This window comes from Erithacus rubecula (assembly GCF_903797595.1).
Source record: "Erithacus rubecula genome assembly, chromosome: 13".
Lineage (NCBI taxonomy): Eukaryota > Metazoa > Chordata > Aves > Passeriformes > Muscicapidae > Erithacus > Erithacus rubecula.
In genome coordinates this window covers 7,260,832-7,276,712 of record NC_136665.1, presented here as the reverse complement: position 1 = coordinate 7,276,712, position 15,881 = coordinate 7,260,832, and the positions used below count along the sequence as shown (strand labels likewise).

At 38.3% G+C, this 15,881-nt stretch overlaps 1 protein-coding gene across 1 annotated transcript in view; it reads right to left on the bottom strand.

Moving 5' to 3' along the window:
- The window catches only part of CACNA1D (calcium voltage-gated channel subunit alpha1 D), a 165,356-nt gene that overhangs the window by 11,005 nt on the left and 138,470 nt on the right, over window positions 1-15,881 (bottom strand). Inside the window, exons 38-41 of the mRNA XM_079316836.1 lie at window positions 15,662-15,764; window positions 14,496-14,597; window positions 9,583-9,713; window positions 296-412 (exon numbers count right to left, since the gene is read on the bottom strand). Coding sequence (XP_079172962.1) covers window positions 296-412; window positions 9,583-9,713; window positions 14,496-14,597; window positions 15,662-15,764 — 453 coding nt within the window. The remainder of the gene's footprint in view (window positions 1-295; window positions 413-9,582; window positions 9,714-14,495; window positions 14,598-15,661; window positions 15,765-15,881) is intronic.

The window sequence follows — 15,881 nt, the reverse complement described above, 5'->3', positions numbered from 1 at the left end:
CACACTTTTTGACAGGATTTGCTTAAGAAAAAATAAGAATTAATGAGAAAGAATTAGGGGCAGGAGAATTACCCTGAAAGAACTGTTTCCTAAATTTATGAGGAAATGCAAGTGTCCTGATACTACCATTTTTTATAGATTTATACATAAAATATACTTATTTATAAAATAGTTATATTTTCTGATTTGAGGTGTTTAAAAGTATTACTATTATTATTTCAAATTCAAGGACAAGGTCATTCTTTACTCTCATGTTATACAAAAAACAATTCACATGGTTGTGTTCTGACATTACTTTATAAACATCTTCCTCCTCCTCTGGATTGTTTTCCTCTGGTTCATCATCTTGCAAGTCACAGGATATAGCTCGGCGTATTTCTGGGCCAATATCATGAAGTGTCCTTAGTCCTGCCTAAATCAATGACAATATCATAATACATTAGGAATGCAAATCCTTTTTCACTCTTTAATTACAGGTGTTAAGTTTATTTTAAAGGACAATTAACAGTTTTTGTATCCTGACATCCACAGAGGATGCATCCTGCTGTAAGTTCCTTTATTGTTATTAATAAAAGGTTTATGTATTCCAGTACAACCCTGGTAGTACTGAGGTGATCATGTCTTTATTATCACAGTGTAGATACTGACTAAAACACCACTGATGTTTATGGACTCCTATAGAAGAAAAATCAATCTTATTAAAAGGTATGAGCAATCAGCAAGAATTATAATAAAATGCATTTCAATGAGATGTATATTTAATGTACAAAACATGTTTGCAGCCTGTGTCAACAAAGGAAACACAAAGAGATCTTTGCTATAGCAACAGCAATTTTAGCAGAGCTCAGATGGAAAAGAAAGCAGTGAAATAATTCCAGTTCATCTGCACTGCACATACGATTTGCAGATATTTGGATTAAATCTTTAGTTTAGGGCAGAAAATCATTGAGGTACAGCAGCAGAGGGTCAGTGTCCTTGGTTCATATTCCTCTCAAGTTTGCTACCACAAGGAACATTTAGGAAAAGGGATAGTGATGAAACTGAGCAGTACAGACCTGCACATCAGGGAGGAGAGAGATGTCATACCCCACACCAAGAGCTCAGGGCTTTGTACACACCTTACTTCAAAAAGGAGACTTTTTCCTGATTTAACTCTGGCTGTTATGGTCCAAAGCAAGACACACAATCTCAGTTCTCCCCAGTAACTTCTTTTATCTCCTCAAGCTCAGAAGAAATGCAAGATGTGTGTGTTTAACCCTTTACTACTACACTTAAACTACTAAAAATCTTGCATAGCACTTTGCTCATTTTTTTTTTATTATGATCTAAAACCCTGATTTATTCTTTTTTAGCATTTTGAAGGATATGTGAGGGCTGTCCTAGCACAACACTGACATTGCATGTTCCTTGCCCTGGGGTAGCACGAGGATGTGGAGAGAATTTTGTGTGTTTCAGAGCTGCAGAAGGAGCTGAGAGACCCTGGAGGACCCTAAACATGGCTTGGTCTCATTCATGCTCTTTCCTCACACATTCCCAGCAGCACACTCAAAAATTTCTGCTCTAAACAGAAACAGCTGCTTTGCTGGGGAGAAAAATGGCATTTATGCAATGTGGGCAATCAGAACCTGGAAAGGGATTTTGAACCTTAATGGTATAGATTTATTACAGGCTCCACTTCAGGTTTCACTTACTTCAGTATTTCTCTTCCTGGAAAAGGTGCCTGACTAACCATATTATCTACATCTATTTGGCAATTCAATTTCCTTCCTCAGGGATGAACTTTGAGAGTTATGCTATAATTGAACAAGGCTCTAAAAATCATTTACTAGTGAGTTAATATATGATACTCATTTCATGAATACATTGTGCTTTCACCCACTTCTTATGCTAATTGCATAGTCAAAACCTCAGAAATGTTGCTAATGTCATCATTTTGCAAGGTGCTAAAGGGAAACAAAATTAATACTTTAAGGTACAGCTATTCAAGTGGAAGACCAGAAACTTCTATTTATTTAGCAGAGACAAAGGCAGTAAATATTTATGAGAAGACTGCTATTATATTTTAGTTATTTGCCCATTAGCCAGAAGAGCCCTTTGCATTTCATACTCACTACTTGCTGACTTTAGAGCAAAGAGGACTAAAAAGAAAAGAAACCTCAGCTGGCACTTGAACATGAAAATAAACTGAGCTGAGTATCAACAGACTACAATTTGAAAACTGCTAAAATAAGGAAAGTAGCATCCAGAAAAATACCTGAATACATCTACACTACATCATGTTTCTGAGCATAAGAAACACAGCAAAGTCTTGATTGTCCAGAGTTATTCATGCTCAAGGAGCCCATCTCAGCTCTGGCTGAGTGTGCTGCTCTGCAGCTGCACAAAAGCTCTGAGTTTTCAGCCAGCCCAGGCTGCATTTGAGCTGAGCCCTTCTGTGAACACAGCACTGGCAGCAGCACCAGACAAAATTTAACTCTGACAAAATCTACAAGCTCATCCTCCCATCTGCCAAACTGTGACAAAGCCCCACAAATGTATGCCTGGAAGCTGAGAAAAGCCACGTTTGACAGCAACACACTGAATAGTAATTTAATTTTGATTACATTTCCAACTGCCTTCTGGCTTACTTCTTGGTGAATTACCCCTTCTTTACTCAAGAGAAAGCAGGCAGCCTTTATCATCTCATCTCTCTCCAGCAATACTCATTTCCAAGCAACAGACCTCTTGCATTTACACAGTGTGCAGTGGAAGAAAGAAACCTGGATCACCACATGCAAAGGTAAATGGTTATTACACCAGACCCAGCAGATTTATTCACTCACAGCCAGCATTGAAGCTCTCAAGCAACACCAGTCTACAGAATTGGAATATTCCTCAGTTTATTTGCCATAATAGATTACCTCCAACAATTTGGGACAATTTTGTGAACCCCCTTCTTTAAATGACTACTCCCTTTTACTGTCTCGTTTTACCTGCTGCAATCCAAAAACACTTTAAGAAATCTAAGAAACACTTATAAGATGGGGAGCACTACATAATGATACAAATGCTCATGCTGAGCTCTTACTGATAAGACAATTCTTCATTAGATCAGACAGCTACCACTAAAGTGGGACTGACATAAAAACACAGTGATTGGTACTTTTATGTCAGTAGGAAAATCCCTTCTTTGAACCAGTCTTCCACAAAGACTGAAGAGGCAACAAGGACTGATCAAACATTTGACTTCACTTCAAGCACTTCAAAACCAAAGATCTCTTAAGCAAAAGAGCACACACACAAATACCAAACCAACCTTCCCCACATCCCTTCTTTAGCCTGCAGGGGAGAAGGGTCCTCAGGCACACACTCCCTACACAACATTGCACATTTCAGTCTACCCAGCAAGAGCCCTGATGACAACATAACTCACAAGAGAGCAATGGGAGCACTCCATGTTCTCTATTTGTGAGGTTCTAAAAACTGCTACATTTAAATCAGAGATAGAAACAAAAGATGAGCAGAAGGGGTTTTTCACAAAAGAGAGCCTGGATGGTGAATTGTCTATCCTTGCCAGAGGTGTGCTTGTTTCTTTTTCACTAAGACTGCTAAAGTTCTTAGGTGGTGGTTATTACCCTGTGTAGAACTTCCTAAGACTTTAATTACATACTGAGATTCAAGATGTGCCACATGGCTGAACCATAATGTTATAATGACTTCTAAAAACTATCAAATTTGAGTGTTATATAGGGATTACTTCCTCACAGTCCTTGACCATGGTTCTAATTTTGTTCTACAGATTTCGGTAGAAGTTGGCAAAATAAGTTATTTTTTTGTTCAGACACATTGTTTATCCAAAATTTAATTTTTGATTCCTTCCTTGCTTCATCTTTTTCCCTTGTAGGTGAAAGATGAGACACATCAGTCCAAAGGTTATTTAGCAAAGCAGTGACACACAGAGTGCTGAGCAACATAATTACATGAGAAACCCAAGCATGTCTTTAATTAGGCTTCCCCATAAATGCCCAGAATGACTGCAGATGAACATGGTAATTCTGTGCAGCTGTGCTCTGGAGGCACAACAGCACCTGCAATGTTTTCTGGATGGCACAAGGCACTGATACACCAGTGCTGGGTCCTAAACAGCATCTCAAGAGACAATGACTGATGCCCCTCTCTCTGACACACCATTGAGATGATAGAGATGCGTTTTCAAAAGCAGAAATAACAGAAATGTAGGAGTCCCTCATCCTCAGTGAGAAAAGTTATATGATCACTAACTGTACCCCTAGACAGGTTATTTAGGTATGCCTTAAGAGGCTTGAAAGGCACCTCACACCAAAGCATTGAAAAATTTGGAAGCTACACATGTAAACATTTTGAAAAGACTGCTTTTAACAAATGTCAAACAGATTTTAAATCAACTTCCGAAATCTGCAGTATGCATAAAAGAATAACACCATCTTAAATATAAGTCTTATAGTAAGAAATCTGTGTAAAATGCAAGACTCCAGTCATGACTTTCAGAAAAAATCTCAAATGCTTATAATACTGGAACTACAAAAAGATCATTCTCCCTGTACCTGAACTCAGTCCACAACCATTTGAAGGTATGGTCCAACCTACACGTAGATGATAAACTTAGTTCAAGGAGTGCAAACACAATATCCTTATTTAAATAATATCATTGTCACCTACACTATTTCCAGGCAGTAAAATACCCAGTGGTCCCTCTTTTGAGGTGCCTTAGAGCAATACCAGGAATTCAAATACAAAGGCAAGCTTTGCTTCACAGACTTTAGAACAATGATGCTTATTTATCTATATTGCTATATAAACTCACTAGAACTGGAAAAAAAGCACAAACATTAATTCTAAATGCTCAGGTTTTCAGAGCTTCACAATCCTGTAAGCCTATGCCTCTAAAAACATTCCTGCAAACCATTAGATTTATAGGTAAAGAACATGTTTTTACTATCTGCTTATTTTAGAGCAAAGAAAACTACAAAAAAGTAAAAAACCTCAGAGCTACACCGACACTTTAACACAAAAATAAACTGAGGCTAATATGAAAAAACACAATGACAGAACTACTTTAAAAGGAAATAAGCATGCAGAAAAAACACTGAATAACCTACACTATAGCAGTGGACATAAGAGACATAGTAGTCAAGCCTTGATTGCCCAGAGTTGTCCATCCTGGCAGAGCCCTGCTCCCAGTGCTGAGTGCAGCTGCACAGGAGCTCTGAGCTCCCAGCCAGCCAGAGCTGAGCCCTTCTGTGAGCACCACATCAACATGGGAGCACAATTAAATGGAACTTGAGCAACAAATTAACCCCTCAGCTGATGCCTGCCAGAGGGTTTGGCTTTTTCTCTTTCTGTTTACTGCAGGGTTAATACATTTGCAGAGAGAAAAAAAGCATAATTAATTTGATCTGAAACGTGTTTCCAAAATCAGGCTCAGGTCGATAAATCAGTGTTTTTATGTGCCTGGGATGTGAAAAAAAAAAAAACAAACAAACCTTTAACTTTTGTGTGTATTAACAAAGAGGGCTACACAGAAATAAATATAAAATATAGATGTGTTACATAGTTTACAGTAAGTGTTTTCCATAGGAAAAATAGTGTAGAATTAGTTAATTCCCTCTCTGTGCTAGATGAAAGTAATTTAAATTGTTCATGCTTCACTTAACATCTATTTTACAGCAATGTGACCACTGTTTGGCTCAATACAAGTTTCCATCATTACACAAAGACATCTCCTTCTGACCCAGAAAATATATTTGTTGTCACTGCATAAGTATGGGTCAAGCACAAGAAAGGCAGTGGAAACTGTTCTTGTTGGTGCCCCCAGAGCATCTGTAACACCACAAAAAATGGCATAAACAGCTGACTCCAACTGGTCACCCATCATTTCAGAGCCTCTTGTTCTCTTGCCTTCACAAGGGTGTGAATTCCCCTGCAGAACACAAACTGCATTCCAAGGGATGTTGCAATTGCAGCTCTGTAGATGGTTTTGGTGACAAGAGGCACATTTAAACAAACTGCAGCTGGTTGTCATTTTCTGAGTGAGGAGAAATTTGAAGCTTCATGGCAGAAAGTTTCCTTGACTTAACAGCATGAGCAGATAATCATTCCCTCTCCACTTTCCAGGCTGCTGCCTCCCCTCTGGCCCCAAACAGCAGCCTGGGTTAGGCTAACAGCAAATGCTACACTCTTGAGGAAAACCTGAGCTCTGCAGAATAAAAATCACCCTGAATGATGCTACTGTGAGTAAGAATTCCTCCCTGCTGCATGCTCTGCACAAAGCAAATCTAGTTTTGCAGGGAGCTCTGCTCTAATTTTCTAACTCAACCCAAACTTCCATTGTTTCTTCTCCTGCACCAGACACATCTCAAATCCAGGGTCAGCTGCTTCCTTTATTGGAGTTGGGTGGAGGTTCTGGCCCCTAAACATGAGGGAGCTGCCAGGGACATTCTTGTGACACAATTCACAAGTTTTTTGTTTATATAACCAAACAAAACTTGCAAAGGATGCAAGTTTCAGTTTCATGTCTTAAAATGGCAAAGTCTTAATGACAAAAAAAAAACCCTATTCTGTATATTCTAGTGTTCATTCACCCTGACATTAAATGTTTTGTGTGTCACTCTGAAGATAACATCTTCTAAGAACAGTGTTTTTACACATGCTCCTGGGTCAGTCTGCCTTCCTGAGTCCACAGATTGGATCTTTAGCTAGGTAATGTGGCTTCCAAGGGAATATTAATACCCACACCTGGTGGGAATTAATAAAAGAGAACTTATTAAAACGACTACTGTAGGCCACCAGAAAACCTCACTGGACTTTCTGAGCTCACAGAGTTTTACTCTGTTTATCAATTCTCTTCAGCTAAGTAAAGACAATGTGGATGGCTCCCTGTCTTTCATACTACACTTTTTCTGGAAGAGCTTTTTATGCTGAAAACATGACTTCTTATGACTTTGAACTCCAGTTGTAATATTGTGGAGATTTTTTTTTTTTTCAGTTCTAGAAACTTTGTCTTGCATGTAAAAGCTCTTAAATTATTCCTCATCACTTTTCTGCCTATGTTGGTATAAGTAATTCTATCAGAAACAGCAGCATAAGAAGTACATGTTTTAAAAAGCTTTAGCTAAAAGCAAGGCATCCAATTTAATATCCTAAGTTGCAACTAAAGGACTAGTTGAAAAAAAAAAAAAATTTAATTCCCTTGGAAAAACAGGGCTTTAAGCCATTTGGTAGTTACAGGGTATCTCTTTAATATCTTCAAAAGTACTGAATTAAATCATTGTATAAAACCCAGCCTCCTGGGAACGAGGGACAAAAGAGGGCAAAGAAATAATCTGTTTATAAAAAGGAGCTGTTTACTCCCTGAAGGCAGGGAAGTGTGACATGGCCACCTGTAAGAATCAGCAGGATTATAAAAGTTAGGAAGGGACTGTAAATCTTGATAGCAGGTTGTTTTTTTCCTCTCTTGCAAGAGATAGGAGATAAGGAAAGCCAGGCTAGATAATGCAAGAACTGTAGGGTTTATTAGATCCTTAAGAATCATGTTCACTAATTAACTAGTTAATTCATCCCAAGAGAAAGTCACAGGTATCAGCAAAAGTGCAAGAGCATTTATGGCTCATATGACTTTTAGCACAGATTGGAACAGGGGATGTTACTTTTATCTGCTGGTTTGCTTAAGGATTTTGCAGCTCTTCAAGAACTGAAATAATATTTTCATAGTTACAAGGTTTTAATGGATCATCAAAAAAAAATTCTGTAGTGGAGACAGAAGCTGGAACATATACCCATAAATTATGCTGCCAAAAATGGTTGATAAGAGCAAAGGCTTTTGAAAACTTTGAAGTTTTACAAGCATTTAAGCTTTGGACAAAGCCTGGAATAAAGAAGCTGAAAATGGTGACACCCAATTTTTATACATTGTAAGCCAAAAATATTCTCTGTGATCATTTGTGCTAAACTCTCTGTAACACATCCCACAGGAATAGTCTCAGGGTCATTGATTCCAAAAAATCAATTCCTTGTTGAAGTAGAACATCTCTTTCAGCAAGATATCCAGCTCTGTTTTAAAGCTGTATCCTAATATAATTAATTATTCGAACAAACACAGCATTACAACTTTGAATTTGACATGCTATAACTTCCAGTTTAAAATTATATTATTCAATAATAAACAAGAGATCACATTCACATTTGAGAACTCAGTGGTTCTCTCTACATTGTTATGTTCAGCTTCCAAAACACAACCAGAAACCTGCAATACTGAGGCTCAAACTCAACTTTGACCTGCTTATGCTCAAATACTTCCACAGCAAAGAAGTCTGAAAAGTCCTTCCTAAAAATCTGACATCATTCACTGCCCTCTCAGCTTTTTACCACCTTTTTATCAGTTCTTTTACCAATAATTTTCTCTTCTTTTGTGTACACAAATACAGTCCATGCAGCCCTGACAAGTCAAGTGGGCACAAACACACAGCAAGGATTGTGGTGAATCTTTCACTGCTTCTTGCATCTCTTTTGCTGATTTGGAACACGATGGGAGTGAGAGCTGCCAGCAGAGACATGGCAATGAAACAAATTATCCACTTAGCACAGCGAACTTTGCTAAACTGAAGTACAAACCAACAGGGTTTTAACAAACAGTATCTGAATCAAGTTAACACAGTTCTCTTCTAGAAAGTGATTTTCAAAACGTATTCCTAAATTTTGGCATCACAAACAAATATATTTATAGCTCACAGCAAACTGCTAATCATTAATTCAAATTCACAAAGCCCCAATCCAATAAAAATGGTGCAGTGCATGATGCCTGGAATTATTTGAGAACAGCTTTCCATTTGCCTGTTTCAAAGTTCATTCTACAAAGGTACCAGTGGAAAGAAGTTGTCAGAATTTGCTCTTTAGATCACATGTACTCTATGGACTGCTTGCTGCAGGCCTGTTGACAGACAGAAGGCCAAATCTATTGTCCTGGTTTCCATGTGATAGCTTGTTTTAAGAGATAGACAGAAATGTATGGCATTAATGCAATATGTTACTACTTCCTATTAAACAAATCAATGGATGCAAAATTCAGAATTTGCAAATAATAAAATAGGAAGATACTTTACCATATCATAAGTGGAAAAGAAAAAGAAAAATGAGAATTAAGAAAAATGATACTGTATAAAAACCTCTTCACTATGAGACAATGCACAGTAGGAAGTTCCCTGAGAATTGGCTTGTAGCATTTTAGGTACACAAGAAATTGAACAGTTAAAGCAAAACAAACATAAATGATGGAGCTTTATTTCTCCAATACCCAATCAGCAACTTTAGACTGTGATTTATCTTCTAGACTTGCTAAGAAATTTCATAACTATTGCTACTGTTTGAGTAGTCCATAGAGAATAAGTTTTTGCACTTACCTTGTTATAGACAGAATAGCAGGATTAGCTTTTACTTTTCTGATGAATAAGGGCCAAAAGTGTCCCAGCTAAATAAAATCCTGGCAGCATTGCACAATCATCAATATTCATCTACCTGCTATTTCAAGTAAGCTCACAAAATGGTTAGTTAAAAACATAAAAAAATCACCTGCAGGGCAACTGTGGAGTTCTTCGCAGGATATTTCCCCACCAGTCCTTGTTCTTTGCGTTTCTTGAATTTCCTAAAGTAGTCCTGTATCAGGAAGGTGGCATAGAACTTCCCCACGGTTACCTCATCATCTAAATGAACAGACCAGACAGATCTCTCCCAAGTCAGCACATTTATCAATAGCCTGTACACTCACATCTGATTTGGGGGAAATGATGGGTGCAACAGCTACTATGCTTTTCCAGCCTACAACAGTGGAGCCTGTAAGGGGCTCAAAAGCAATGTTTCAGCAAGCAGGTTTAGTTCAGTCAGTTAAGTGAACTCATCCTAATAAAAGGGAAAATAAAATACCAAGACTCGTGATCTTCTAAGTAGGTTTCTACCAAAACCACAAACATGTTTTTATACACATAGAAGCTGAAGTACTGGATTTAGTTACTTGGAGTAAATGGATAAAATTAAATATACTATGTCTCAAATAAACTGATGTTCATAAGAGTGACTCTGCCATTTTTTGTCACTGCTAAACCACATTTGCTTGTCAGTGTATGCATTGTGCAGTCCTATAATGCTGAAAGGAATAAAAATAACTTTCACCAGTGAATTTAGTACAATTCAAACAATAGGCAAACAGCCAGGGCAGTAAAACGCAGCATTTTTACAGAGTCACTGATGTGAACAAAATCCAAATTTGAAAACTTCCAAAGACAGGTGCCTTGAGGACACCAAAATCACCTGGTACACAGCAGGTTTAGAATGAATGGGGCTGTTTGTGAGTCCATTCAGCTGGGCAGGTTTGATCTCTCAGTGACTAATGCTTGCCAGAAAACCAGAAATTGTTTTCTATTCAAAAACATTGCTTTTGTTGTCCACACTTTTTTCCCCTAGAGTTATCTGTCTTGAGGTTCCATTTCCCTATGTTTTTTTCAGTATCCAGAGGTAGATTTTTGGCACAGGATTTCTGGCTCCTGCTGCCTATAAAGAGGAGCTGGTGTGGTTTAGGCATCAACTGTTATTCTGTCCAGTCATGACTTGACTGAGCATGAAAATCTAACAAGCCCAGACATATTTTAACACACCTCTGTTTGAAATTATGGGCTTTTTGATTAAATTTGATTAAAAGAGAATGTCCATGTATCTTATCAATAATGTGTGCAAATGTATCTCACTAAGGATAGTATTTGTAGTACTGGTTTTACCATAGTGACTGCATATTTTAAATTGACTTTCTTTTAGTGACTTGCTCTCATCAAAGAGGGTGGGGAATCCATTCCATGGACAATACTTTTTAAATCCATTTTTACCTCTCTAATAAAATTTATCTCAAAATGAAACCTATACCACGCAAAATCATCTCCTCTGATCATTATTTCTGAAATGGGTTGTATGCATGTGAAAAAGTAAAACAGGCTTTAACTACAGTGAAAATGCACCCAGAATGTCTTCTCTCAGCAGTTTGTCTTTAAATATATTGAAACAAAAGTACTTATAACAATTGCTTCAAGAGATACTGGTTGGGAGACCAGTCTGTTGCAGGAAATAGCATAGTGAAGAGCCTGCTCTGCCAAACTCTGACAGCTCCCCAAGGGTCAGAGCCCCCAGTTCCTGCTTGGAAAGGAGGAGCTAGCAGGAAATATCAGGAACAGCTCACAAGAACAGCTCACCAGCCTATGGATTCCATTTCAGCAATAAAAAGTTTTTAATTGACTCCATGAATTTCACAAATAAACTTTTTGTGAACATTTGCTTTGGTGTTCAGCTGTAATCTTCCTTTGCAGCTCCTCAGGAGACTGATGGTTCATTGTATTAGGATGAGTCCTCTTACACTGCAGGTAATGTAAACTTGCCTTCCCTAGCTTAGATCTGCAACATAGCTCTGGTTTAAATCCCCAGATAAGCCTTTCCCCATCCTTCATGCTATTTCATTTCAAGTATTTGAACAGAACTTTGAAGGAAGTGAGTTAGCAAATGGCTCCCAGAAAGAGCAAGCACACAGAAGTGACAGACTCATAGAACAAACACTGCTACAGGTGGCACTGAGAGCAGGTCCCACGTGGGGCTGTGACACTGCACCACCACTGACTGTGCCTGAGAGGACAGCACTGTGAAACACCAGGATGCAGAAATGCAGGGCCCTCAGGGATCACTCTGTGCATGCACCAGTTTTTCATAAGCACACCAGACAAGCACACTGCCAGTTAGCTGGACTGTGTGTGCCAGTCTGCCTGTGTCCCCACGGTGCTCGTGTGTCACAGGCACAGCCAGGCACACTGCAGACACGAGCACACAGGGATTGATGCCTGGCCAAGGGGAGCCAGCCTTGACTCTGCTTTCTGAGTGACACACATATAGCCAGATATAGACAGGTAGAGGAAGGCAGCTAAGCATAACTGATCACAGAACAGACAAACCACTAATTGCAGCTAGTGATGGCAATAGGAATAATTTCAAAAGGGAGCTCCTGGAAGAGGCAAAAGGTATCAGCCAGGATTAAATAGATTTGCAGGTGGAGACTGGGAAGTTTAGAGAATATAGGTGAGTCCTTAGTAAGTTTTAGTTCTCTTGCTCCCTATCTCAGACACCTGACTGACATTCTATGTTTTTGCAAAGCAGTTTCACCTTTCTGTACTGAAAATGTGTTGCTAACTGTTAACAGTCTCTCTGAGTTATAATAAGAAGTTATTTAATCAGTACCAAGAATTAACTGTTTAGTGCATCTACTTATAATCCAAGGGGTAAAAAATCCTTGCTATATGGAATACCTTCATCCACTCTTAAATAAGTGACTATGGAGACATAGCCATGACATAGCATTCAGTAATATCAGCACAACCAATACTGTAAAAAACTACTATAAACTGCACCCCTCAATAATTTTAAGTGCAAATGATTTTAACATATTGAATTTGAATACTTTGTTAATTTATATTGAAGAGAATTTTCCATCTCTTGGGAAATTGTTATTATCAGCTGTCACTGGTGCTAATTCATAGACAATTTTCCATTGAATATTAAACATCAAAACTAATTTCTACTGTACACTAAGCTATTTTACACTCTTAAGGCATATGAATGTAAAATAGCTGTATTCCTCTTTTTTTCTAGGTGGTTTACAGTATTTTTAAATTTCAGGTAAATCACAGCAAGGTCCACTGGGGAACAAAGTAAACTGGCACTGAAAATTCATAAATCTGCAGGACTTCCTTATATTGGATTGCCAAAGCCATCCTCTTTGCTACCAATTGATCACATCCAGGTTTTCAGCCTTCCAGCTACACTGAAGAGCTACATTTGCAGAATAAACATTAGCAATGAATTTTAGTACAGCTGAAAATAAATACACAGCTTATACTCAGCAATGAAATGAAGCTAAAGTTAAGAGTGAATTACTAGGTGAGATTAGTTCCAGGAATGTAATCTGTACAGGTTCCTTGTCAGATTGATTTAGGCAGGCAGAGCTCGCTATTCTGAAGCATGAGTCTCCATTTCAATAAAAATGTAGGGGAATAAAGTTGGCAAGAGGCAACACTAATTCCATGCCACCACCCTAAAACAGAATTGCTTCAGAATATTCGGAAAGACTCATAGTTGAAAGGAACAGAGGCTGCAGAAAAAGCTCAAGCACATAGTTACAACAATAACAAAGCGATTCATCTATGCCATGCAAGCACTTAGGTGTAAGGCTAAAAACAACAGAGTAGAACACAAAAGTTGTTTTAAAAGTGCAGTATCAGTTCCCCTTTGGAGAGTCAGTTTAGCCAGATTTTTGGCTTCATCCCCACTATTATCCAGCAGCAACAGCAAATGGGTCCTCCTGGCACAGAGCTGCTGCTGCTGCTCCTGGGTGATGCCAAGAGCAGTGCAGGCAGTGCTCATCCTCCTGGCACTCAGCATCATCCTCCTGGCACTGAGCATCATCCTCCTGGCACTGAGCATCATCCTCCTGGCACTCAGCATCCCCTTCAGGGCCAGGGGCTGGAGTCTGAGCAGTCCTGGGAGCTGCCATAATGCTGTGAAGGTACAATAAACTACAAGAAACACCAGGGGATTACAATGGGTCTGAGGACTGGATGTCTGGGTAAATATACCCTGGGCATGAGTGACAGTGAGACTGATCCTGCACCTTTAAAACTTGAAAAAGCAAGTAAAAAACAGTCAACCTAAACCTACACTACAGCATATTACTAAAAATGTATGTATTGAAAAAGGCTAAATATATATATCAGGATATATATATATTTACAAAGAAAGATATTGACATGTCATTTTATAGCACGTAAGAACATTTCATAAATGTGCCTTGTAGTTCTCACAAATGTTCAGTGTCATTAGAATTCAGATATTTCTTTAAATGGGCCACATTCATATCTCAGTTTTACAGGCATAAATCTGAACCACTTCCATCATTGCGGAAAGGCTCTGGATTAAACTAGTGAAACTGAGATAATTTAGCTTCTCATTGTATTGATTTAGCAAAAAAAAAAAAAATAAGCTGGCAATTAATTTTTTTTGTCCCAGAAATATTCAACATGTACAAGCAAATAAGCTATAATGTAGCATAGTACAAAACATGGTGTTTTGCTCAATGCATTGAAATCAAGCTAGTTTATTTTGCTGAATGATTTGAAATCAAGACTATGTTTAGGTCTAATAAGGTATTTTTTTCCAAACAAGAAAATAAGTATAACATTTCCCTCTCTCTCTAGTTTTGATCCAAGTTTCACTTATCAGTCTTCTACGTATTATCTATTGCAACAGGATATAATTGCCTCAATATTGATTTTGCTATTGTTTTTTGTCCTTAAATAACATTATGATTGCAAAATTTAGCAGTTTTATTTCTTTGGCTCCTGACCCTCTAGAAAGACCAGCATGCACAGAGAACAGCACATGGCAGAGTTTATCAGACTGACCGCCAGCAGGAGGAACAACTTGGTCAAGTAATTTCATGCTCGTTTTCTTCCATATTTTTTTAATGACTGCTCTCAATTCTTCATTGGCTTGTTCCAGGTTACCTGTGGCAAGGAAATGGCAAAACAGAGGATGGCAATTATGGTTCAACCAGCTGAAGTGAATGATCCTTTGGATATTAATTAGCTGAATGTGGTAGAGATCCTTTGGGGCAAGTCCGTGCTATGGGATGTAGCAGACAATGCCATAACCAAAGAGAAAAAAGGGCATAGGACAGCAAATTCCTGGTGCTTTCAAATCCAGCTCTGGAGCACTGCAGAGGTCAAAGGTGACTTCCAGACCTCGTTCTCATTCTCTCACTGCTGCTGAAATTGTCCAGAAAGTGATGACCTTTTCTTTACAAGCCATTTCTTCCTAGAAGCAAAGCTGAGCCTTTATTTACTTAATCACAGTAATTACTCAGTGGTACAGGCTTGAAAGTTCAAATAACTGAGTACTGAGCAATATTTCATCTCTTGCATTGCTCACACAGCAATGTCTGAGGGGCCTTAATCTAAGTTTGTTGTTGCCACTGGAACCCAAATTCTCCTGAGAACAGCAGGAAGAACAGAACCAAAAGCAGTAAAGATGACAAAAAAAAAGAAAAAATTGAAAAATGTGTAAAAATAAAAAGATCTTTGAAACATCCTACTACATTTACAAACCTTTCTCTCTTTCATGAAATGGGATAAATCTCATCAACTCAGTCAGAGCTGGCCTGGAAATGTTGCTTTCAAGTGTGCAAAAGTTGCAGTTGCAGCACTGTGGGATCCAAGGCACTGAGTTAAAAGGTAGTGAGGAAGGAGAACCTTGTTTGGGCAGGAAGAGAAATTCATTCATTTATTGCAGTAGAACTCCTGCTATGCCAGTGCTGCACATTTTTCTCTGACCAGATGAAGACATAATAATTTTTGAGGTATCTTTGGCTCTGGGCCCCACTATTCCTTTCCTTTCACTTTCTAGCAAATCATTTCTTGCAACAGTGAATCCAATCCATGAACCAAAAGCAAACCAGATCCAGTGAGACAAGGTCAGCCCTACTCACATCCAACAAAAGAAATAAATTGTAACTTTTCCTCATTGTGCTTTCTAACAAAGGCAGTAAAGGCTTTACAGTGAAGAAACTTACCTTCTGTTTTTATCTTTAGAGCAGTCCTAACCAAAGCAAATAAAGTAGCATTGAACATGACGGTCCCATCACTGTTTAGTGGCATATTCATAGCTACTAACCTCTGAAAATGAAAAATGGAAAACAAATTTTCATGCTGCTTTCTTTGAAAAGAAATCCTGTAACATTAATTTTTGAAAAGCTGGTATATTCAAAGAAGAGCATTACTGAGGAATATAAA